This window comes from Sparus aurata, chromosome 6 (genome assembly GCF_900880675.1).
Source record: "Sparus aurata chromosome 6, fSpaAur1.1, whole genome shotgun sequence".
NCBI lineage: Eukaryota > Metazoa > Chordata > Actinopteri > Spariformes > Sparidae > Sparus > Sparus aurata.
Genome location: NC_044192.1, coordinates 4,507,535 through 4,534,512, shown reverse-complemented (window position 1 = coordinate 4,534,512; position 26,978 = coordinate 4,507,535). Strand labels below are relative to the sequence as shown.

Here is a 26,978-nt window from a genome sequence, read left to right as displayed (position 1 = left end):
TTCCTCTGTTGGATAACAGCTTCTGCCCCTGCAGCTCTAAAGGGGATTACATGTTGGTCACATCACCAGGTCCTGTTTGCCTTCGCCGGCGGCGGACATGAGTCAACAGGTGTGCTGCGAGGAGAGAAGCATAAATACCTGTCGTAGAGACGCTCTCAGCATCAGACGGTCTGCAGGTGAAGACAGAAGAGAAGCTGAGAGAAGCAAACATGGTCCGACTGAGCCTCATCGTCCTCGGCTGTGAGTATCCTCTCAGATGTAGCGGAGTACATTTATACAGTCCAGTACTCACTGACTGACTGAGTAAATGTACTTAGTTACTCTCAGTGGCTCCGTATGTGTCACTGACTTTCTTCCTACACGTATGTTGTCATTTCTAATAATGATGTTGGTGCTGAAGGTGAACTGATCCCAGGTGATGATGTTCTGAACGCTCACAGGGTCCAGACACGTTCACACCTGATTTGGTTCTGGTGTTGTGTTACAATGTTGTGTCACAATGTTGTGTTACTGTGTTACAGTGCTGGCTGCAGCTTGGTGTTCCACTGCAGATGCCAGTGAGTTTCTATTCTATTGCTGCTTGTACTGCTTGTTTAAATGATCAGTGTGTGAGTGTTAGTATAAAAATATATGTACTGGTGATAAATATGTAATGTAAATGATGATGGTGATGATGCCACTGCTTGCAGTCTGACCAGTGTGTATGTTCACAGAGGGAATGTTCATCGTTACGACCAAGATCTCCTACACACAGATGTCCTGCGGTGAGACTATACACACTCTTCTCCTGTCCTCGTCGACTACGTTCAGTCTGTTAGTCAGCTCGTGACCTGATGAAGCGACGTCTTCACTGTGTGACACTTCTCTCTCCTCCAGGTACTGGCCAGGTGATAAAGATCGGGAAGTGTCACAAGATGAGCAAACCATGCTCTGGGCCGACCTTCAGCCCTAACTCTGTGAAGTGTGGCAGCTTCAACGCACTCAGATATATAGAGAAGACGTAAGACAACATCCACACGGTTCATGTTCCGTCCACTTGAGGGCAACAATAACATGGTTATTATGGGACAAACGTAGAGATGAGCAGTGTGTGGTCCACCTCTGGTTCTGGTTCTGATCACGTCTCCTCTCTGTTTCCAGATGTAACTTGAAGAAATCCTGTAAGGTCCATAGCTTCCTCAAGAACGGTCCATATGCCTGTCAGTTCTCATGTATCAGGAGGTATTAACTGACTGTAAGTACACACACACACACACACACTTTTATACTCAAACTGAATGTTTTGAATTAAAGTAACAAGCTCTTTCTTATTATTGATGATTTAAAGGAGCAGTGTGTGGTTCTGGTTCTGGTTCTGGAGAAGAAATCCAAACTGACAGTATTAATATTTGATATTAAAGAGCAATAACACAAAGGTTGTTCCATCAGTCAATAAACGAGCTGTTCTCAGTGGAACAACAGATCCAGAACACTGTGAAGCTCAGCTCAGCAGAACAGAACCCATCAGAACATGGTTGTTGAACACAGCTGATATTAATCCTCAGCAGCTCGTTAACGTTTAAAGACTCTAAAAGCTTCAAGTCATTATGAAACTTTGGCTGCTTGAATAATTGTCGTTAATGTGACGGCACAAATCACTGATGTGTTTGTGATCCATGTTGTGTTTGTTTCTTCTGCTGTTTCTCTGCAGCTGAGGACCAATCAGCTGAGGCCTTTTCAAACTCTGCTGTTCACGGCTGTGGACAGAACGCTTTGAAGACCCGTCAAACTGATCAGAGGTCAGATCGGAGCTGAAACTGGAGATCCTCGTCCTCCGTCTGAAGTCGTGTATTGAAATGATTCAAACATGTTCAAACTGAAGGATTTGAAGTGAATAAAATCCAAGTTTTCCTCTGACAACATTTATTTTGTGTTGACTTTTATTTGTCACTGTGCAGCTTCAGTCTTCAGTTGTGTTTTTATGACTTTATTTCATTTCCAGGATTGGGAGGGTTACTTTAAAAATGTAGTCCGATACAGTTACTAATTACCCGTTAAAAAATGTAGTCAGTAATGTAATCCAAGTACCACAATATTAAAGTAATGTAACTTGATTACTTTAAGTTACTTTTGGATTACCTCAATACACGCACATAAAGGCAAGAAAGAAGAAATGTCCATGAGATAAGATAAGATAATAATAATGGTAATTATTATTATTAGTGTTCTTGTAACTACTATTTCTATAAATAGCAGTTGTAAAAACACCCCCACATACAGGATGTGTGTCACTTATATGTCCCCCAAAATTACCCATACAATTTCCTAATATAATCATGCTATTTTAATACCTTGTTGTGATCTAAGTGTTAGTGACCCATTTCAGTCACTGCAGGTGTTTCAGGCAGTTTTGTAACGTACAAGCCTCACAAGGTGGCAGTAGCTACATTTCAAGTCCCTATGGGGCCCTCGAAAGTCTTTTTCCACGATGAAGTCCGTGCAAATGTTTCACAATAAAAGCCTACTGAGTTATTTATGCTAGAGGCTGGGGCGCCGAAAAGGGGGGGAAAAGGGGAAGGATTCTAGGGGCCCGTCACTGACAGGGGCCCAGATAGGGCTCCTAATAAAATTGTAATACTGACAAAAATAATATAACACTCATTTGTTAGTTTAAAATCATAAATATGCATCACTTAATGCACTTATAATAACACTGAGTTTATATTGGAAACATTTCTCAAGCCCACCCCCCCCCCCCCTACGTAAAATGGTTTGGTCCGCCCATCAAATCAACTGAACCGTTGCGCGGTGTCGTATGTCAGTCAGTAAGGAGACCGAGAGAAGGCAAAATACCCCAGAAGTCGGGTAGCCAAAAAAAGAAAGACAAGAAGATTAGGCAAGAGAGAGAAGCAAAGGGGCGTCAGTATGTCACCCAGTTTTTCCAGAAACAAGGTGGGTTTGGTTCATGTGGTGGAAAGTCCTGGAACACATTAGTCTGTTGTTTATCTTAACGTTAACCTTGTGGTTTTTAAGCTAGCTCGCTTTTCTCACAAACTCTGGATTTTTAGATTTCACGTTTAGCAAGCTGCCCATATTTAATCAGTTGACAACCCTCCTGTCAAAACTGATGCATTTTTGAACAGACACGTCAAGTGCAGCAGCAGCACCCCCACCTACATGTGAGCCCCGTGAGCCCGTGAGCCCCCTACCCCTGAACCAGCCCCAGTACCCCCACCTACCCCTGAACCAGCCCCAGTACCCCCACCTACCCCTGAACCAGCCCCATTACCCCCACATACCCTGAACCAGCCCCAGTACCCCCACCTACCCCTGAACCAGCCCCAGTACCCCCCACATACCCCTGAACCAGCCCCATTACCCCCACCTACCCCTGAACCAGCCCCAGTACCCCCCACCTACCCCTGAACCAGCCCCAGGACCCCCCACCTACCCCTGAACCAGCCCCAGTACCCCCACATACCCCTGAACCAGCCCAAGTACCCACACCTACCCCTGAACCAGCCCCAGGACCCCCACCTACCCCTGAACCAGCCCCAGTACCCCCACCTACCCCTGAACCAGCCCCAGTACCCACACCTACCCTGAACCAGCCCCAGTACCCCCACCTACCCCTGAACCAGCCCCAGTACCCACACCTACCCCTGAACCAGCCCCAGTACCCACACCTACCCCTGAACCAGCCCCAGTACCCCCACATACCCCTGAACCAGCCCCAGTACCCCCCACCTACCCCTGAACCAGCCCCAGTACCCCCCACCTACCCCTGAACCAGCCCCAGCACCCCCACCTACCCCTGAACCAGCCCCAGGACCCCCACCTACCCCTGAACCCGCCCCAGGACCCACACCTACCCCTGAACCAGCCCCAGTACCCCCACATACCCCTGAACCAGCCCCAGGATCCCCACCTATCCCTGAACCAGTCCCAGTACCCCCACCTACCCCTGAACCAGCCCCAGTCGGCCTACCTACTCCTGAACCAGCCCCAGTACCCCCAACTACCCCTGAACCAGCCCCAGTACTCCCACCTACTCCTGAACCAGCCCCAGTACCCCCACCTACCCCTGAACCAGCCCCAGTACCCCCACATACCCCTGAACCAGCCCCAGTACCCACACCTACCCCTGAACCAGCCCCAGTACCCCCACCTACCCCTGAACCATCCCCATTACCCCCCACATACCCCTGAACCAGCCCCAGTACCCCCACCTACCCCTGAACCAGCCCCAGGACCCCCACCTACCCCTGAACCAGCCCCAGTACCCCCACCTACCCCTGAACCAGCCCCAGGACCCCCACCTACCCCCTGAACCAGCCCCAGTACCCACACCTACCCCTGAACCAGCCCCAGTACCCCCACATACCCCTGAACCAGCCCCAGAACCCCCACCTATCCCTGAACCAGCCCCAGTACCCCCCACCTACCCCTGAACCAGCCCCAGTACCCCCACCTACCCCTGAACCAGCCCCAGTACCCCCACCTACCGCTGAACCAGCCCCAGTACTCCCACCTACTCCTGAACCAGCCCCAGTACCCCCACCTACCCCTGAACCAGCCCCAGTACCCCCACCTACCCCTGAACCAGCCCCAGTACTCCCACCTACTCCTGAACCAGCCCTAGTACCCCCACCTACCCCTGATTGATGAATAAAAATCATTCTGAAATAAAAACACATTTAAATGTTTTAATGATTTAAATCGTTTAAAAAGCATTTAGCATATAACTTTATTTTGTTTTGTTGAAATTTAGCTATTACTGAAACTGAACATAAACTCACTGAAACACTCTGTCAGCAGTTTGGGACTCTCACCCCTTGCTTTGCATTAGGAAAAGAGGAGAAATTTTCTGGTGTTTGCAGACTAAGTGACTGCTCTCAATCCAATCAGAGAAACTTTAACAATATTAAATTGCAACTACCATAGAGCCTCATTTATGTATTTTTTTCCACCCCAACTCTAATTCCACCACGTACAGTTTTGGAGATAAATTATCATTATTATTATCATTTTTAATAGATTTGCTTTAACAAAATATAAATGTATATAACAAACTTAATAAAAAACAACAACACAAACATAATGTAAGACAGCATACAGTTTTTACATTGAGTGCAGTGGCTGGTCTAAGTGTGTGTGTGGGGGGTGATGTGCATGTTTAAAAGAGAAATTGTGTGGTATTGCTATAATAGTAATTTTGGAGATAAATTAGACCTAAATGCAGGGCTACAAGAGGGAGACAGTGAACAGTGGGGTACTGGTTGTGAAAATCACATTTTCTTTTGTTATTTTTGATCAAATCACTGACAGTAAAACAGAATGGTGGGAGGAAACCTGAATCTGGTGATGCTATTTCAAATGGTATTACAGGAAATTCTATATAATACATGTATGTCATGCATTTGTATTTTTCAGGTCATTTAATTTAAGAGAACTTTATATTTTGACCATTAAAGTTGCAGACGTGCAGACAATGAATCTAAATTCCACGGCGTTCTGAGTGTTCAATGCTTCCCCTATCAAGTGACTGTCATGTTGTTCTTTTCACACATATAGGAAATTATAGACAAAAATATCATTAAAATGCACAGTTTTATGTAGACAGCATAACAAATTTTCACCGGCCTTATGGCCGGCTATACAGGGGCCCAGTAATCTTTTCATGAGGCCCAAAATCCCTGGCAGCGCCCCTGGGCATAGGAGTAGTTTTTTTCCGATATGAAGTAGACTACAGATCAGCTGGTGTAGCTAAGCAACCGAAGATACTGCAGTGATAAGTGACCGGGACTACTTGCGGAGCAAAGATTTTACAACGCGGATTGATACGAAGTACGCGAATCAGAGTCATTCATTGTGGATTTCAAAATAGACTCCGAACTGAACTCAGTGTCCCAGAATTCCCCATTCTTCACACCTAAGTGCAGAATTCAGGTTTGAGCTACTATTAGTCAGGGTGACAGATCCCCCGCTGATCAGGTAGTCAAAAGCCAAGAGCATGCATTGTTCTTCCTCTCTCACTCAACGCCCTCTACTCCTTCAATTTCGGATCTTCAAGGGCTCCTCTCCACCTCCCCTCACGGGGCTGCCTGCCTTCAGGATCCCTTGTTCTGGGCCCAACAAGCTGTGGAGAGCTACAAGCAGCAGGCCCAAAGAACTTCTCCTCACTGCAGCGACACGAGGTCCTGCCAATCTGAGGAGCTGAGGAACACCAAGCAGGTTAGCACCAAGCTACTATCCTTACAAAGTAAAGGAGCAACCAGTTTCCTCCTCTGTCGACTTTCATCAAACCTTGCACAGCATGAGCAGCTTGTTCAACTTTGGAGCCCCAACTTTCTCCTGCACCCACCAGCACCTTCTCTTCAAAGACTGGTAATGTTGAACTGGGCTTAGATAGCAAACCATAGCACAGCTAAGCACAGGACTTTAAACTCTGGTTGATGTAATGTGTTCAATTGATGTGTTTGTTCAATGTTTTGGTGTTATTGTGACCTCAAGTCAAGTTATTGGTAGTTTGCTTTCCTAGACGGCTAATTCGACATTAGTCAAATTATGCTTCACACAGACTCAGAGTCTCTGCATGCAACTAACAATCTTCTATAACCTGGCACCACGTCACACACACACACATACTCACAGACACGCACATTCCTTGAGGCTAGAGCATATCACACCCACATGTGATATCATTGACCGCCATTGTTTCTTTGTTCTGCCAGGCACTCACACACACACACACTCGCGCACACACACACACACACACACACACACACACACACACACACTTGTATATAGTACATGTAAGTTAGATTGAACCTTCTTGCTGTCTATTTAATATTGTACATGAGTGAATGTTGCCAACCTCTACACTGTCAAGAACTCCAAAATCCTTCAACCATTACTAGCTGTTATGGTAAACTTGGTTGTAGTTATTAAGTTAATTATTAACCAGAGTTATAAACAGTTCAGTAAATTTTTATGAGACTGATTTAGTAAAATAGCTATCTATTCCCTTCTTCAAGGGTGGTGATCTGATGCAAATTGGATCATATTGTTTATCATAATTAATAATTATCCCAAATAATCATTAATTATTATTAGGGCCGGGACTTTAACGCGTTAATTACGATTAATTAATTACACAAAAATTAACGCGTTAAAAAAATTAACGCATTTTAATCACACTTATTTTTGCACCGCGGAAAGTTTCTCACTGGAAGAGTTTCAGGGGTACCGATTATACTGGAGCACCAACTGACGTTCATGACTTCAGACAACAACAATGAACGAAGAAGCAGATGAGACTGCTTTGGTTGGCCCCGTGGATGGGAAACTTTGTTTTCAATAGCAGACGGATGGCAGCGTAGATAAGAGCATACTATTGCTGCACTTTATGGCAAAAATTGCACTGGTTGGGGCAGCTTTTAGCTCAGTGGGTAGAGCGCGCGTCCCATGTGCCGAGGCTCTGCAACGGATCTAGGTTCGACTCCCGACCTGGGTCTGTTTGCTGCGTGTCACTCCCCCTCTCTTTCTCCCTGTTTCCTGTCATATTTTCAGCTGTTCTGTCAATAAAGCCATAAAAGGCCCAAAAAATATTTAAAATTTTTTGTTGGTCTTGAAAAAACAAAAACATTGTTTTGTTGCTTATGCTTCTGTATTCAGTCATTATTCAATGGTATACTAAAATCCATGTGAAAAAAATTGCTTCTCACTGTTCTCAGGTCAAATATTTATATGCGATTAAAATGCGATTAATTTCGATTAAGTAATTACAAAGCCTCTGATTAATTCGATTAATTTTTTTAATCGAGTCCCGGCCCTAATTATTATTGATAGCCAAATTTAACCTAAATCCCCCTTTTATTGTTGTTAAACACTCCCTAACCAGGACTTGTGTAAGGCAAGGCCCAACAGGTTAATAAGTGTCGGTTATCGGTCATGAAAAAAAAATTTAAAATGTGCATCATCAGACACTGAGACATGCACCTTTTGACATCAAGAAAGGTTAGAAATGAAGACGTTAACAACTTGAAATAACAAGGTGAATTAATATCAGGCAAACTCATCTCCCATCCACAGTCTGTAATGTCACAGAAGGCTCCCACATTAGGCCCTAAAGCCAACTGAACACATATGATGATAGTATGATGAGGTGTAAAATGATGAGTGGTTGTTCTCAAACAGAGGAAACATTCAAATTCTTAATGTATGTCAACAGCTCCAGGTGACATTAAACAGCCTCCAGGTGACACATGACACACAGCAGGACAGGATGCTGCTAAAGATCAATACACCTTTATTCTATATTCAATATTTGATTACAACAGTTAACAAATAGTTGCATGAACATGTCTGAACTTATTAACATCCTCCACACGTGACAACATTCAGAGGGAAACGATGCACAAGGAAAGATAAAGAAACAAATATACACATACTGTCAAATACTCATGAATTAAACATCACATAACTGATGAAATAATGATAATAATAATACAGGTACATGTGTATATGCACACTAACTAATGACTGATGTTGGCAGTAAGAGGACGGTTAGATCACCTACAGAACACAGAGGTTCTACTGAGGGCCCGTCCATGAATATTCTAAAAATGGTTCATCAGATTATAGCAGGTCATGTGACCCAGAGGCTCCAGATCAATGCTGGGTCGTTTCACTGCTCTGGATAATTAGGACACACGGCTTTGTTATAGATTTTAATGCTCGTCATATTCTATATGAATATTTGTTATTAAGTCAGCATTTTTCTCTCAGAAGCTTCCAGATCACTCAAAATGCCACAAAAGTCTTGTTGTTGACTGAGACACACCTCTTTTTATTGAATTATAGCTCCTCATGTTTTTATTAATAACACTTTTATTTGTATAATGTGAGCTGAGCCGGGATGAGCCCCGTCGACTGAGCTGTCAGTCTACAAAAGTCTGTGATCGGGAGGAACTAAAGACCAATAAAAAGAGGTGTGTCGCATCCAACCAGGACTGAGTTTGATTCAAGGGTTCAAATGACCTGGAAGCTGTTTATGAAGCTGCAACTAATATCTTTCACAAATATGATGACATGTAAATGTTCAAACAGCTTCCAGCAGTCGGCCTGTTGACCGAAGCTCTTTCTCCTGAGAAACATTACAATTCTTAACATATGTCAACAGCTCCATAGATTAGACCAGTTGAAACAGGACACGTAGCGTAACAGTACGTTGGTCCTGATCACGACACCGTGTTTGTTTCAGTCCTGTCACGTGTCGCCTTTGTCGAGACGAAAAATGTTTCCAGTTAAACAGAGTTCAGTGGATTCAGACCAACTGCAACTTGTATAAAGAAAATTCTTCTGCTCTTTTCCTCTGTAATATTCAGGGAGATGAAGGTTCAGTCAGTAGTTTGACTGCAGCAGTACTCTGAGTATGTTTCTTCATTACACTTCAGCTCACATTGCTGCCCTTGGTTTTCCATGTATGCAGGCTGTACATGCACACTGTGTCGCTTGAGGTGGCTTCTCTGTGTCAGAGTTCACAAATCAGGACAATATCGAGCTTTGAAATGTGAATATCGTTGCTCGAGGCAGAACGATTATCTGTCTGATTGGTCACACATCACAGTTAAGACCCTATAAACACTGAGTAATCTAAATCTGCAGAGTAACTAGTAACTAAATGTTTTAGATGAATGTAGTGCAGTGGAAATATAAAGTAGCACTGAAGCACCACAGTAAAGTTCCTCCCAGTTGGACTTCAGTACAGAACTTCAGTGAATTGTAATGTGACTCATTTTGTCGCTGGTTGTTGACACAGCGAATTTCATCTTCACTGCAAATGATAATCAGTCCCAAATATCAGTTTTCAGCCTGCTGGGTTTCTGATAATGGGTTATGGGCCCAGAAGAGGCCACATGGGTCCGGCCCTGTGGCCCACACCTGGTACTGCTGCTCTTTAACTTCACGACTTGTTCTGAATGACTCAGCTGGTCTAAATGAAGGACAGATCCAAAGATCACTGGTCTGTTTTTAACTGTCACAAAGATTCACTTCTCCTTTGAGACCTTGTATTTGACCAGTCGTGTAGAACGAGTGAGAAAACCTTCAGAACCAGCACATGTTGTAAACTGGTTCCTCTGTTGGATAACAGCTTCTCCCCTGCAGCTCTAAAGGGGATTTGCATGTTGGTCACATCACCAGGTCCTGTTTGCCTTCGCCGGCGGCGGACAGGAGTCAACAGGTGTGCTGCGAGGAGAGAAGCATAAATACCTGTCGTAGAGACGCTCTCAGCATCAGACGGTCTGCAGGTGAAGACAGAAGAGAAGCTGAGAGAAGCAAACATGGTCCGACTGAGCCTCATCGTCCTCGGCTGTGAGTATCCTCTCAGATGTAGCGGAGTACATTTATACAGTTCAGTACTCACTGACTGACTGAGTAAATGTACTTAGTTACTCTCAGTGGCTCCGTATGTGTCACTGACTTTCTTCCTACACGTATGTTGTCATTTCTAATAATGATGTTGGTGCTGAAGGTGAACTGATCCCAGGTGATGATGTTCTGAACGCTCACAGGGTCCAGACACGTTCACACCTGATTTGGTTCTGGTGTTGTGTTACAATGTTGTGTCACAATGTTGTGTTACTGTGTTACAGTGCTGGCTGCAGCTTGGTGTTCCACTGCAGATGCCAGTGAGTTTTATTCTATTGCTGCTTGTTTAAATGATCAGTTTATGAGTGTTAATATAAAAATATATGTACTGGTGATAAATATATAATGTAAATGATGATGGTGATGATGCCACTGCTTGCAGTCTGACCTGTGTGTGTTCACAGAGGGAATGTTCATCGTTACGACCAAGATCTCCTACACACAGATGTCCTGCGGTGAGACTACACACACACTCGTCTTTCTGTCCTCGTCGACTACGTTCAGTCTGTTAGTCAGCTCGTGACCTGATGAAGCGACGTCTTCACTGTGTGACACTTCTCTCTCCTCCAGGTACTGGCCAGGTGATAAAGATCGGGAAGTGTCACAAGATGAGCAAACCATGCTCTGGGCCGACCTTCAGCCCTAACTCTGTGAAGTGTGGCAGCTTCAACGCACTCAGATATATAGAGAAGACGTAAGACAACATCAACACGGTTCATGTTCCGTCCACTTGAGGGCAACAATAACATGGTTATTATGGGACAAACGTAGAGATGAGCAGTGTGTGGTCCACCTCTGGTTCTGGTTCTGATCACGTCTCCTCTCTGTTTCCAGATGTAACTTGAAGAAATCCTGTAAGGTCCATAGCTTCCTCAAGAACGGTCCATATGCCTGTCAGTTCTCATGTATCAGGAGGTATTAACTGACTGTAAGTACACACACACACACACACACACTTTTATACTCAAACTGAATGTTTTGAATTAAAGTAACAAGCTCTTTCTTATTATTGATGATTTAAAGGAGCTGTGTGTGGTTCTGGTTCTGGTTCTGGAGAAGAAATCCAAACTGACAGTATTAATATTTGATATTAAAGAGCAATAACACAAAGGTTGTTCCATCAGTCAATAAACGAGCTGTTCTCAGTGGAACAACAGATCCAGAACACTGTGAAGCTCAGCTCAGCAGAACAGAACCCATCAGAACATGGTTGCTGAACACAGCTGATAATAATCCTCAGCAGCTCGTTAACGTTTAAAGACTCTAAAAGCTTCAAGTCATTGTGAAACTTTGGCTGCTTGAATAATTGTCGTTAACGTGACGGCACAAATCACTGATGTGTTTGTGATCCATGTTGTGTTTGTTTCTTCTGCAGCTGAGGACCAATCAGCTGAGGCCTTTTCAAACTCTGCTGTTCACGGCTGTGGACAGAACGCTTTGAAGACCCGTCAGACTGATCAGAGGTCAGATCGGAGCTGAAACTGGAGATCCTCGTCCTCCGTCTGAAGTCGTGTATTGAAATGATTCAAACGTGTTCAAACTGAAGGATTTGAAGTGAATAAAATCCAAGTTTTCCTCTGACAACATTTATTTTGTGTTGACTTTTATTTGTCACTGTGCAGCTTCAGTCTTCAGTTGTGTTTTATGACTTTATTTTATTTCACATAATGTTGGTTTGGGGGTTGCTGTCTGACTCCCTCACTCGCGGGGACGGAGGCTGTTTTCTGGGGGACAGACAGGAGAACAGAAGCTTCTCCACATAGATCTGCAGTATTTTTTTCCTCATAAGTTACTGTTTTTTGCTTCTGTAACGTTGCTTTGGGGGACACTGATCTTTATTTAGTTGAGTGAAGGACCTGTGTAGTTAACCAACCGTCTGATCGACACGCCCTCAATTTGCACTGCCGGCTTATCTGTTCATTCTGGTTTGGTTCTCCAGTACTGCGCCCCTGATATTACCTCCAGAGGCGGATCAGTGCCGAAGTGAAATTTCACCCCTCGCCGCCGCCGAGAGATTCACACAGAGGCGGAGAATTGGTGCATTAATGAAGTTGTCAGTGCAGTAAACTGTCTGTTTGTTAGAAGCTTTGTTTTAAATCTGACGTATCTGAAATATTGTTTCATTCAAACTGTTTTAATGTCTGTAAAATAGAGATCATCTCAGAATCACACCCAGAAATTAACATCACTTTTATTTCTTTGATCCCAGTTTGAACACAGAAACATCAGAAACAGTCACAACACACAGTTTGACAGTTTTCATGTTTTATTCAAACGTTTGTACAGAAATGATGAAGCGCTGCCTGAAATGACCTGAAACACGACAAGAGCATCATCAGTGAACAACAGAACCATCAGTGTGGAACTGGACCTGACAGACTGCTGAGCACCTTAAAACACAAACAAGAACCAACACAGGCTCCACCCAAATAATGCCAACAACACAAATGTCAAATGTAAAGTCACATTATATTCACAGTGACTGACAGCGTTAACAGCAGCTTCAGTTCAGTGAAGTCTGATGGTTTTAAAGCACATGTGGAGCTCAGTCAGGAGCTTTAAGCTCTACAAGCAGTCTGAGAAGATTTGGTAAATAGACGCATTTATACATCACTGCTGCCCTCATTCATCCATTCACTCACTCACTCACTCACTGATGGCAGTCAGCTACCATGCAAGGTGCTGGTCTGACCATCAGGAGCAGTTTGGGCTTCAGCCTGTTGCTCAAGGACACTTGGACATGTGGACGGGAGGAGCCGGGGATCCAACCAGCGACGTGTGATTAACTGACCAGCTGCTAGAGACGCATCAGATCATCAGAGTATAAAAATAAAAGAATAAAAGCAACATAGAACAGAGAGAAAGAGCTCGTCTTTGTCCTCAACAACATTAATAACACAGTCAAAGTTTGTTCGCTCCATCGTTTTTTCTCTTCAAGCTGCACAAGAGTGGAACTGAATCTCACCAAATATCAGAATTCAATTAATTCTCACTTCACAGAACGATTCATTAATAATCAGTTCTGTTGGCATTAAAATACAGCTTGAGAGAAAAGTCCAAACCCTGTGAACTTCCTGTGTTGGTCAGTCGCTGCTTGAAGTGGATGTGAATGTTGGTTTGTTGGTTTGTTGGTTTCAGGAAGTGAGTCGGGTTCAGATGTTGTTCAACCATCAGACAAACGTGTCAGAGCGACTGATGTCTTTTTACTCTGACAGGATTCTGAGTCCGACACTTGACTTGGACACTATTTGTGACTGAGTGCTGTGAGATAAAGACGAGGACTGAATATGTGTATTTATTCTTATATAAATGTATTAACTGTAAGATCTCACTGTCTATGATCTGGATGAGGTTCAGGACATGAGGACAGTTCAGGGAGAGACTGTTGCCGTGGTAACAGGACATAGTGATGACAGCAGAATGAGCTACATGCACATCGTCACACAAACAACCTTCTTTTCTACCATCACAACTATCTGCTTTAACACAACACCAATCCTCACCTGAACCTGAGATTCAGTTTGATGTTAAAACCAGGTTTTACTCCTCCGACTGAAATAAGTGACCAGACAAGATGTTCTCACCATCATCCAGCCTGATCTGACACTCAAGGTGCTTACTGGTTGTCCATCATTTTGTTTCTCTGTTCATCATCTGTTTTTCCATCTGTTGCGACTGGTGTTGAACCTGGATCAGAAGGAAACAAAACAAAGTTATACTCAAGAAAATCCCAAATGTCTTGATCTACTCTGAGTGTAAATACACAAAATGATTAAAGTCAGAGAGATAAAACATCTGTCAAGACTCTGAACATGAGATACAGAAAGAATGAGTTGTTTGTTCATTAATATGTTGATACGATATTTAAACTTACCTTTTTTACAATTGTCTTTTTTGAGATGTTTGATGTAAAGCCCACCACCAACAACAGCAGCAACGAAAAGAGTGATGAAAACTACAAGAGCAATAACCATTCCAGTGTTGGACCCTGAAACAGATAAAAGTGAATGTGAGAGTCAGAACCTGAGTGCAGATGATGAGCAGCAGACTGGACCTCACAGCCCACACAGAACCACTAAAGGTGAGTCTGCTCCTGAGATCTGAACTTGTTCCACATGAAAACTCCACTGGGATGAATGTGAGCAGGAACAGTGATGTTAGCTCTGATCTCAGGTCCAGTTTCCTCCTGCTGGGCTCCACAGCTCAGAGGCTGCTTCTGGTTCTGGTCCCAGCAGTGAAGAAACAAATGGACTTAGTTCCATTCATCACTTTGATCTGACAGTAAAAACACAGGATCATCTGATCAAATAGAAACTTCTTCACAACACTTTTACTGACACTTTGACACTTTTACTCAAGTGGACTTTTACTTGGAACAGAGTATTTTTACTTTGTGTTTCTGCTTCTGTCACTTCAGTAAAGTATCCGAGTACTTCTTCCACCACTGACTACTGTCCACAAACATGAAGATTCAAATCACTGGGAGCTTCTTGGTGCTGGTCGGGTCCACAGTTATTGGGCCTGATGGCAGCAGATCAACACAGTCGCAGGTTTTATGAAGCGAGAGTCTGTTGAAGCTCCGACTGTTCAACATAAATCTACTTTAACTCATTAATAAAAGAAGAGAATCAATATTTAGAGATTCTTATAGACACATATAGACTGAGAGACAGTTTCACATCTCTCCACACAGAGTTTTAAATGATAGAATCAGAACAATTCTTCTGTCTCAGCTGACTAAAGCTCACTAAAGATCACAGCAGGATCCAGATTTGATTTGAAATGTTGAAGAGTTTGATCATTTATGTTGCTGTGAAACAGGTTCGCTCCTGATTTCTGAATCTGAATTCATCCTTCAGCATCAAATCCTTCAGCAGATCTCTGATCAGCTTCTGCTGCTTCAATAGTCACAATTACTACAATTATAACATGATCATTAATGTTGGAGACTTGTAGTTACAGCCTGAATACAATGGTGCTAATTACAAGTTTTAATGAGTGTCCAGTAGAAACTCAGTTCAAAGCTCCATGATCTCATATTATTACAGGAACTATCATTGTGTTTATTCACAGTTAAAGTTTGGTCCTAGTTTTCAGTGTGAGTTCAGTTTGTAGGTGAGAAATAAAAGAATGAAACCCTCAGTGAGTAAACTCTTCTCTTCCTGTGTGAGTGTGTCCATGTTGTCTGTTGTGTGATTCTTGTGTAACTGGGCTGCAGTTTGTGGTTGGGATGAATAAAGTCTCTGTGTAATCTCTCTAATGTAAACAGAGCTAACAGTGACGGCCTCTCTGACGGCTTCACTCTGCTGTTGCTGTGCTTTCTGTCTCCAGGGCTGCAGACCTGTTGGGAGCTTCATCAGCAGCATGGGACACACCTGGGCCTGATGTGCTGCATGTATACAACTCCTTCACAACATCTGCTCACACATCTTTGTGTCGTGGCTTTTGGTTTCCTTTGGTTTGTTTTTACAGCTCAACATCCACACAGCACATCTTCACTCATCCACTGCTGCACTACTGACTGCACTCACTCCTCCAGCTGTCTGTGAAACAACACGACCACAACACAATCTCACCTGGTTCTGGAGCTGCACCTGTGAAGATAACAAGACACGTAGTGAGACTTCAGTTATAAAGGACAGTTACAGGATTATAAATGAAACACGGTGATGTTTCCTGTTCATCACTTCTCTGCTGGTACATGAGGATCACAGAGTGTTTAAGAAGGAGAGAAACATGAAGAACAGAGAAACAGAAGCCTTAATTACACCTCGTTACATCGTTAGATAAGAAAAGACAAGAACACTTTTCTAACTTCTCCTTAAAAACACTTTTTCTGACTCCCATCATGACAGAAACACATCAACAGTGAAGACTTTACAGCAGCTCCTCAACTTTAAACATTTGTTGTGCTTCATGTGAACTTTGTTTCTATTTACATTAAATAATAAAGAAAATGTGTTCTGAAATGTGAAACACAGGATCATTAACAGCTCGTCTCCTTCTGTTAACACAGTTTGGGTGTGGACACTTTAATAGGAACACCTGTACAATCTAAAGTAGGCTGAGCAACATAAACAATATAAACTGTGATCATGATATGAGAATATATATTGTTTTAGATATTTGATATTCTCACATGGTGATATATCAAAACTGTTTCCTGGTTTTAAAGGCTCATTACAGTAAAGTGACGTCATGTTCTGAACTCACCGACTGTTTACTTGTTCTGATACTTTCTTTACCCACTGAGTCATTATATCAGCATTAATGATGATTATTGATCAGAAATCTCATCCTGTTAATGTTCTGTGAAAGTAACAACAGTCATTCATCAATATTGATATCACAGTGGGTCTATCTGGTCAAACATATTCAGATATTTGATTTTGTGGCTCGTCCGAACATCTATAAAGTGCTTCTGAGAACATTTCACATTATCAAGTTTCATATCTTATATCAGGATGTGGCCTCAAAATTAGTGATGTGCGGCTCGATACTGAAATATTGATACCTCAGATATCAGATCTTTATGCTGTAAAATCGATTCTCAAATCAAAATATCGATACTTTTGATACTTCAGTCATTTACAGTAATGTATATCATTAACAGGAACACAATGGAAAGTAACTAAACTATTGAGATCTTGTCTGAATGATACACGGTTGGTGGGAACTACTTTTTCTTCCGCCTGGGTAAGTGTGTAATAAGTGTCACGCTGCTCAGTCACTCAGTCTCAGTCTGTAGACACAATGTCAGAGTGTAAACGGAGTCATGTGTGGAGATATTTCAGCTCCACAAACAGCCGAGACGCGGTTTGTGATGTTTGTGGAGAAACGGTAAGGAGTTGTGGCAACACAACAATCTTTGTGATACACCTCAGGTTAAACCACAACACAGAATACGAGGCGTTTATGATGAGGAGGACAGAAGAGGAGAGCACAGTGTCAGACAGACTCTGTCAGAGTCCTTCAGTGCTGCAGGAACCATCCAGGTACAGAGAAGAACATGTGGAGCTTTAAGCAGCACTGAGCACTGTTGCTGCTGGAGTTGTTCAAACTAATAAATATGGTTATGAAATAAGTAACAGAATAAATACATGCTTCAACAAAAAGCTGCATGAGTTCAGCTTGGAGTGATAATATGTGTCTCACTGAGATAATCTCACATAGACAAAAAAGTCAAGATTTATTCAGGTAAGGTTTCCTGAAGAATCATTTAATGATCATTTAAAGTGGATTACAGAGACCAGGTGTCATTAAATTATACAGAGCAATTGTGATAAAACAGCCACGGTGAACTTAGAAAAATATATACTAGAAAAGATGGATAAAAAATAACATTTTATCTATAAAATATGTCTATTATTATTTACAATCAGTCTAATAAGCTTTAACTGTTAGATGAATATTTTCAAATGTAGGTATTGACTAACTTGTGCAATTATTGTGGCATTTATCTATTTAATCAAATATTTTACTGGCAATTTCAATTTGAGTCGCCCAGTATTATAAAACAGGAAGTGTTTGTATCTCCTTATTGTCGGCTATTTGCAGAGACTACATACAGAGTTGAATCTAAATCAGATGAAGCATTCAGTGCAGAGTGGCCCCATCATTTGTTTTACCCTGTGATTTTAACATCAATGAATAAATAAATACTCTCATGTCTTATATTCTTTATGTAGCTATGATCTGAAATACACTACTTATTTTAGATCTACCAGACACGTTAGGTGTGTTTGCACAAAGTATCAGTATCGGATCAGTATCACCGATACCAGCCTGAATTTTACTCAGTATCGGATCAGAAAGGAAGACGGTGGTATCGAACATCACTACTCGAAATATCACGATAACATTTTAAGGTCGTACCTCGCAGCTGTAATCTGAAGTAATCCAACACAACTGTTCTGTAACTTCAATAATTTATAATTCCAGCAATATTATATAATCTGATAAAACAGAACTCAACAGAACTGAAAGTGATTTATTGTGTCAGAGTGAGTTAAAACCTGTGATGATGTTTAATGACTCATGTTGTTATTATCTCTCATCATAACTCATCACTTCAGATCAGCGTCATGTCAGATTATCTTCTGTTTCCTCTTCTACTCACTCAGCAGCTCATATTCTGTTTGTGTGTTCTGATCCAGTTCTGTCAGTCGGGTCCATCAGTTCCTCCACAGTTACACCTCGTAGTTATTATGTGCTGAACAACCAGCTCAGCTGTGTGTGAGACTCACTTTGTGTGCTGTGATTCATTTGAGTGTGTGGATGCAGAAGTCTTTGTTCAGTGAGCACATGTCTGTACTGTCAGAATAGTTGAGATCCATTTACTCCTGTCTGATATAAATACCAGCATGTACACACACAGAGACAGTGTCAGGAAAGTTGGGATTCATACACTCCCACCAGACACAAATACAAGAAAGGGACATTATACTTAGTCCTGAAATGATTCTGAAATATATCAAAACTTTGCCTGCTGCATTGTGTTTGCCATAAATTCATTGGAAAGTGTTAAACCATTAAATCAAGGCTCTGTCTGTCATTCTGTCTCTGATGATCATTTCTGATTAAGTATTAACTTTGCAAAGTTAAAGGAGGTGTAAGGTGTAACCATGATGTATTGAAGTTTAGAGATCTAATGAAACTCAGTAAAGAAACAGTGTTGAGCTGAGGTCATGAGAAAGTGTTAAAGAACTGGTCAGGTCAACGTGAGGCCAAAAGGAAGTGTCAGAATCTGATCACGCTTTGGGCACGGGCACAGACCGTGACCGAGGCGTGTTGGATCATTATGACATCATCAGCCGTCATCAAGAGACTATTAGTCATTGAACGGAGAGATGGTGGGAAAATGTCCTAATAAGGACATAAAACCGTGCCACCGTCCAAAGCAAGAGAGAAGCGTTATGAAATCTTAATCAAGAGGTTATCAGCCAGTGAATGGAGAGATGCTGAGAACACGTCCTAATAAGGACACAAAACCAAGCCAGTGTCCGAAGCAAGAGTGTTTATAACCTGAGGAGCACGGACTGAAGTTCCTTCTTCCACTCGCTCAAGCCTTGAAGAAACACCTGAGACGGAGAATGTGAGCAGCCTGAACATCGCAGAAAGGACTTCAAGAAATCTTCAGCAGAAACAGACCAAGTAAAGGAATTAAGAGCACAACGGATTAACCATTTTTGCCAACATGCTGTGGATTACAATTTGGATATTGGAGTACTTTTGTTCACTCTGCTGGAGTGAAGTTTGGACTTTGAGGAAGTGACGAGACCTCGGCCGGGGTTGTGATTTACCTCAAGGACTTGGACTTTCAGCAGGAAGGGAAAGGGAAGCCATGGAGAGACCTGACCCTCTCCATCTCACCTACATTTAAGTATTTCTAACCAGGCCTCAGCTCTTTAAGGTTAATCTGTTAATTACAGTATTATGATTTATCAATAAGGATTTTTGATAATGATTGATAGTAATTGAAACAAGTATTGCGCTGTATGCTTTGCCCTTGCTAAAATCTATGCAATAAAACCTACATAATATAGTTAAAGTTAAAGTTGTGGACATTGATTTTATGTCTCTTTGATGGAAGTAAAAGTCAGGTGTTAAGTGTGCAAAATATCTTAAAGGTTCTTAAAGGTTACTCTAGCCTACCAAACTGAAACAGTCCCTTAGGGTTTAACAAAAGCCCTTAAAATCCAACCTAGCATCAGACCAAGTGCACTTATCATTTAGAGGAGAGCTGCCATAACGGGCGTGGCTGGTGGTCGTATCTGACTCAAGGGCTTCATGTCAGGAGCCAAACCAGAGGAAGCAGGTAGACGTTCAGATTCAGGCAGTTAGAAGCTAGACGAGTCTCCTCACCACCAGCTTAAGAAATCTCTATTTAAATTCCCAGTTTTTAAGCAACCTCTTGTAGGTTTAGAGATCTGACCCTTTAAACGGAGAGCTGGTCGAGTTCCTCCTGGACAGGGTAAAACTCGGGATCTAACAGTACATTGAACTTGTCCAGGTGTGAACTGACAGACAGTCGCTGTGAAGGATTGAAACAGTCAGCAGGCAGAAGAGGCAGCTGTGGAGCTTCACTACAGGCCTCGTTTGTGGAAACTGCCTCTCAACTGGAAAGGAGCCACAAACTTGACAGAAAAGGAGGCTCAGAGTTCAGGAGCACTTTCAGTCTGAGCTCCTCAGTGGACCTGAGCCCGGTACCAACATCATTCTTTTATGTCACTGAGAAAAAGATTCAGTGATGAAGATCCTGTGACATCAGAACCAGAAGCAGCTCCAGTGTGACTCCAGGAGACGGAGCTCAGATGTGTTTCAGGACTCAAAGTTTCTCTGATTCATCAACTAAATGAACACATGAATCAAGTGTCTGTGTTCAGATTGTAGTCATGTATGATTACACACAGAATAACAAACACACTGTGGCCACTTTATGAGGCACATTAATGATCCAACACAACTGTTCTGACTCAAACTTTGATGATGAAATATAAAGTAAAATAAAGATTTCTGCAGTTTGATACTTTGAGATTCATGATGCACAAAACTTCTCAATGAGCATCAGAACTGTCCTCAGATGTTTCCTCTGAAATATATTTACTGTAAACAGAGTGAGTGTAATACTGTGAATCTAACTGCATATCACATACAGCACATAGTGTTAATGATTAATAAATGTTGTACATCGTCACAAAGACATTAATTAATGATGTTCATGCTGAATTCAGACTGAACATAAAGTTATTTTCTGTCTGTCTATTAAATCCTGAAAACTTGTTCATTCAACACAAACACCAAATGTACCAACCATCAACATGTGTGTGTGTGCGTGTGTGTGTGTGTGTGTGTGTGTGTGTGGTTCAGACTGATTTTAAAATTACTCATCAAGTTTGTTCTGTTATTTATCATCAGACTCGTCTAATTCTCTCTCCAATCTCTGGTGATGAACCAACCTCGTCATTTCAGTATTTTTATACTTAAAAATGTTTAAATGATTTACATATTAAATCACAACTAGGAAGAATCTCACCTTGGATATGCACAGGTATCACAGCAGCAACCTGATGGCTGATATTCTTCTGTGTAGCTACACAGCTGTAGTCATCAGTCTTGGTCACAGTAATGTTGACAGTGACGTATGAATATCTTCCTTGTTTTGAGATCTGTGGCTCCTCAGCAGGAAGAGTTTTACCAGCACTGTCCTTCCACTCTACTCTAAGAGGTGGATAACCGTGAGCTTCACACTGCAGCAGAGCCCAGTCCGGTTTATGATCAAGTGTCTTGATATTTGGCTCTGGAGCTGCACCTGTGAACACATCATATAAACAACAGATTATAAAGAGACAGTTTCAGCATTAATATCATATTGTGATTTGTTCATCTGCACTCTGCTTGTATACAGTTTACTGTGAAGAGAAAAACACAATAAAAGCCTCCAGCAGCATTTTATGGGACGATATTTCAAACTTTTTACAGTTTGATAGTGACGCACATATACAGTGAATTTGTTAAACAGTATAAAGATTATTATATCATGTAAAACATGGTGTTCAGAGGTAAACACACCTGATGTGTCACATATTTAATTATGCTGCCTGAAAGAAAAATTAACTCTTCTCAGTATCGACACAAACAAACAGTTCAGAAGCACCAAGAGATGATCAGATGATACTGAAGCTCCAAAGCTTGTTTGACTCTGTGACGAGAACTTTTCCAACAGAAACAACTGAACTTATATTTGACTCTACGTACGTTTGATTGGTGCATCGATTCAAATGTTTTTAAATCAAATGATCTCTTTTCTATCCCTATTCCCTTTTTCTTTCGGTCAATTGAAGGGACGAGAGGATAGAAGATTTTGATTGTGGTTTGCTATAAAAAGATAGTTGATAAGTTGATAATAGTGAATTACCATTATTGGGATAAATGTGAGTATAAACAACAGTGACAGACATACAAAGCTTCTTATTTATTTTGATTGTCACAAGATGAGCCTGAATCTCTCCTGTGATACTTAAATATCTGTGATGCAATAAGTGTAGTGTTTCTTAACAAAAATACAAGAGAAACTGATTCTAGAATGATTTAGAGTTATGTTAAAAGTGTAAAGCATATTTTAATGATAATATGAATAATATTACGAACTTCAAGTATTTTCTGGATAATACTGACAAACCCAGTTCACCGTGTTGTTACAATAAAGGAGGAAACAAAAGGCAACATTGAAGCATTTTCCTGATGGAACCTGATGAAGGTCTTTGTACCAAAACATTATTAAAATTAATCTTGATTGAGGTCAACAGGAGTTTTTGTCCTGAGTTACAGAACCTAAAAAACACCATCTGATCGCTGCTGCTGTGTCAGAGCTCGTGTCAGGTGAAGAATATCAGGTGAAGTTTGATGATGTCAGAGTTTATTGATGATGTCAGAGGCTTCAAATGTCACTGCTGCTGCAGAAAGAGCTTCTTTCAGCTTACAGATAAACTATTTCATCATTACTGAGATTTAAAAAAGGAATAAAAGGAATATTCAAATGTTGGGTTTCAGAAGGATTTTGACATAAATATTAAACATAAAGTTAAAATCATGATATCAGAATGAACCTGACACTAAACTACATTAATAAAGTAGATGACATTATTCTTTCATGTCAGTAAAAAGACTTTATATGGAGGATTTTTGTAAAATGCAGTAATTAATTATTTTACTGTAGCATATTGCACAATAACTTCTTCATATAACTAGACAATCTGAATAAAAGTATCCGATTTAATAACACACAGGCTTCTTGGACTTAAAAGATGTTGTTGTATAACTATAATATAATAAACGTGTCCACCTGTAAGTGACGACTGATCCCAGTCAGGTGAACACAGAGAGGTTCAGGCCCACAGATGTAAGTGTTCAGACTGACAGGCCTGAGAAGACATTTACAGAGACATGTAGAGGTGGAGAGTGACGTCATCACAATCAGGACTCACCTGGGATGTTTTCACCTGTTCTGTCTCTTAATGTTATAAGGTGCGCAGGATGCAGGCGACCCGATATTTACGTGTGAAATTAATAAATAATCATAACACATATTTTCATGTAGACGTCAGAAGTCAACACACACATATTACACCTCATCTGAAAGCTCACAGGTTCGTTTTGATCAACACATGCAGGAACCTAAAATACAGATTTACGACATTACAACAGCAGCGTCTCACTTTACGGCAGTAAACAGTTAGCTACTTACTAGCTAGCCTGTGTAGCTGCAGTTAAACTGTATTTATAGGTGTAAAAACAGACATTTATAGACGAACAGCGGCTCATTTTAAAGACAAAAGTCCAGCCATTAAATCCTGCTCGGTTAAACGGAAGCGGAACTTAAAACCACCACAATAAAAGTCGATCGTGTCCCTCGTTTATTTTTAGCGCCGCTCGTCAAACTTTCCGAACAACTTCGTTTTAATCAATTTAAAGTATCGACAAAAGATTTGACCAATGATGTTCAGTATCTCTGAAATCAGTAAACGCCCCGGAACAAAACCAACCAATCAGCATCTTTCTACGACCTAAAGAGACGAACCTAACGGTCTTTTAACTCCATCAGCCAATCACAGGACAGCATCTGTACGCGAGCGACAGTTGTGTGTTATTGACAGCTGCTTTCATCCAATGGGAAGTCAGCACCGTGAAAACACTCTGAGTTAGCAGCCAATTAAATCACCTGTGTGACCATATATGGAAGTGAATGTTGTCGGACTTCCTGTGGCAGCGGGACACCCACATAACAGAGAAACTTTATTTATATATTTAAGGAGACATGATTCAATGATAATAAATCTGTAAATCTTTATTTAAACACTCACAACATCTTTTTATCGTCGACTTTAACACTGAGGGACATTTTTCAGCATCTTAAAGGGATTTATTATCATCATTTGGTAACTTTGGAGAAGTTTTAGAGAGCTCTGTGGACATCTGCTGGAGATAATCTGTACTGCACTTTCTAAAATATCTCAGAGCCTCTTCTGTCTGTCAACATACAATTTGGTTCAGACATTTTAGACAAGTTGAGGGAGAGATCCTGAGAATTTCAGCCTGATGGACCAGATTATAACTTATTAATATAATTTAAAAAAATGAATTCAAACAAACAAAAAAAGGAAAACTTTGACTTTTTCTCTGTTGAATCATTTACCAGTTCAACTCTCTCTGAGCTTTAAATCAGATCAACACACCTGATGAACCTCAGAGTGTTTGCTTTACAGTGATGTAGTGGACATGTATCAGCTGCTCCTGGTTTTTGTATTAAACTGTTTAAAATGAGTAAATATTAAGAGGCAGAGACGCATAAAATCAAAATGAACCCCAAGAGGTTAAGACTTGATCTGAAAGGCAAAAACAAACACATGTTAGATAGTTTTGAAACAGACAGGTAATACTGTGTAAAAGTCATATTTCATCTCCTACAGACGGCTGAAGCTTCATTGTACAGAGAGACATAATCTGCAGTGTGTCTCTGATATCAGCATGTTTGATACAGAGGTGGTCTCTCCAGATGTGGCTGCAGCTCTGTGGGCTCGAGGCCCTGCCAGATGTGGATTCTGACCACTGAACAAAAGTCCATCTGGGACTCTGGAACCAGTCGCAGCAGTAAATGAGCGACATCTTTAACTGTTTAATGAAAGCACTCACCAACAAGAAGCTCAACGATGAATGGTTGACTCGGCTGATGACGTGGAAAATCACAGCTGTAGTTCCCGCTGTCATCCATCTTTGTTCTTGTGATCTTTATGGAGGCGTTGCCGTTCTGCAGTTGATCTTGAAAATGTGAGACTCGACCTTTGAACTGATCATCTTGACCTGGACGGCCGTTATTGTAATGACTGCCTGCATCATACATGAACACCTCCTTATTCTCCTTCTGACTTTCAACTTTCCTCCAGTCAAACAGTTTTCCTGTGATGTCCTCCTTGTTGCTGATCAAACAGGGTAAAACAGCATCACCGTCTTCTTTCACAAGCACTGTGACTCTGGCTGGAAGATAAAAACATGTAACTCAGTATGTTAACATGCAGAGTCATCAAGAAACAAAGTCAGATAACAACTTTACACAACAAAAACTCAAACACCTGTTTCCTCTAACATGATAGTTTTGCTTGTGTCGAGCTTGTAATGACATATTTTAAGTATATTTAATCTTACAGTAAAGTTAATTAGGTTTCTGTTATTGAATGTTTGTGTTTGAATGTTACAAAATGTGTTCAGCTGTGGAAACTGTTCATCTTTATACCACCAGGAGAAGTTGTAGTTTTATTCATGTCAGAACTTGATTTATTGGATTCAAAGACACAACTAACCACCAAACTATCCTGTTCCACAGCTGAACACACAGCTGTGTAATTCATACAGAAAGCCGGTACTGCGGCTTCTAAAGAGACATGATGACGACGTTGGTGTGTTTCCCAGGTGTCCCCCCTGTCAATCTAAACCTGCGAACAGTTTATAATCACATGGATGCTGTTATAATGTGGAGTGATTGAGATCCTGACCCAACAAACATCATGGAAAGTGTCAAAGTTACGTTTTTCGTGCTGAATTGCATAATTAAGTATTCGCCATCAGTAAACTGGATCCTGTCTGACTTCCTCACTCGCGGGGACGGAGGCTGTTTTCTTGGGGAAAGTTCACTGAAGTCTCAGTCTGGAGGGCGGACCATTGCGAGAGTTTATTTTCATCACAAACACTCAGTGAGTTAAAGTTTTTTACCGGTGACAGACGCTGAAGAAGATAGGGTAGGACGCTTTGCTTACAGCTTTGGTATTTTTTTCCTCATATAAGTTGCCAAAGACAGTTAGAGTTCCTACGTTACTGTTGTTTTGGTCCTGTAACGTTGCTTTGTGGGACATTTCTCTGTATTTAGTTGAGTGAAGGACCTGAGTAGTTAACAGACTGTCCGATCGACACGCCCTCGATACGCACAGCCGGCTTATTCGTTCACACTGGTTTGGTTCACCAATAATGCACCCCTGATATTACCTCCAGAGGCGGATCAGGGCCAGAGCAAAATTTCACCCCTCGCCACCTCCAAGAAATTCACACAGAGGCGGAGGCGGGGAATTGGCGCAGGATCCCTGCATCGAAACAGCAGTGTGAATGGGGCTACTGTATCCGATCATGAAAGACTGCAGACAGAGCTCCCACACACACACACACACACACACACACACACACACAAAGTTAGGTTCCCATCTGTTCGGGTGAATAAACCTGCGATCAAACTAAAGCAAATAACATGAGCTGAAAGTTTCTTCTCTCTCTGTGTGTGAACTCTGACAGCTCGATCTTTGAGGTCGCTGCTCTCCAGTAATCATGAAGAAAATAAAAACCAGGAAATATTTAAAGAACCTGTTGGTTTGACAGCTCTTATCATTTATCAGACGATGATTTCTCACCCAGATTAAGTAAAACCACACAAACAGGTGTTACTACATTGTTGATAAAAAGTGTGAGTGGTAGAGAGAGGAGGACGACAACAAGACACACTGCTCTGGTTTTTATATACACAT

At 41.6% G+C, this 26,978-nt stretch overlaps 1 protein-coding gene across 4 annotated transcripts in view; it reads right to left on the bottom strand.

Annotated features, from left to right (window-relative positions):
* Window positions 1–26,978, bottom strand: part of LOC115583264 (butyrophilin subfamily 1 member A1-like) — a 76,681-nt gene that overhangs the window by 41,689 nt on the left and 8,014 nt on the right. The window contains exons 1-8 of one of the 4 annotated variants that reach the window (XM_030419923.1): window positions 26,449–26,505; window positions 25,105–25,446; window positions 24,790–24,797; window positions 23,400–23,430; window positions 21,449–21,724; window positions 15,990–16,007; window positions 14,288–14,401; window positions 12,662–14,100 (exon numbers count right to left, since the gene is read on the bottom strand). In XM_030419923.1, coding sequence (XP_030275783.1) covers window positions 14,030–14,100; window positions 14,288–14,401; window positions 15,990–16,007; window positions 21,449–21,724; window positions 23,400–23,430; window positions 24,790–24,797; window positions 25,105–25,312 — 726 coding nt within the window. In that variant the 5' untranslated portion in view covers window positions 25,313–25,446; window positions 26,449–26,505 and the 3' untranslated portion in view covers window positions 12,662–14,029. Of the gene's footprint in view, window positions 1–12,661; window positions 14,101–14,287; window positions 14,402–15,989; window positions 16,008–21,448; window positions 21,725–23,399; window positions 23,431–24,789; window positions 24,798–25,104; window positions 25,447–26,448; window positions 26,506–26,978 lie in introns of those variants that run through there. The other 3 variants (XM_030419920.1, XM_030419921.1, XM_030419922.1) reach the window with 3 other exon arrangements.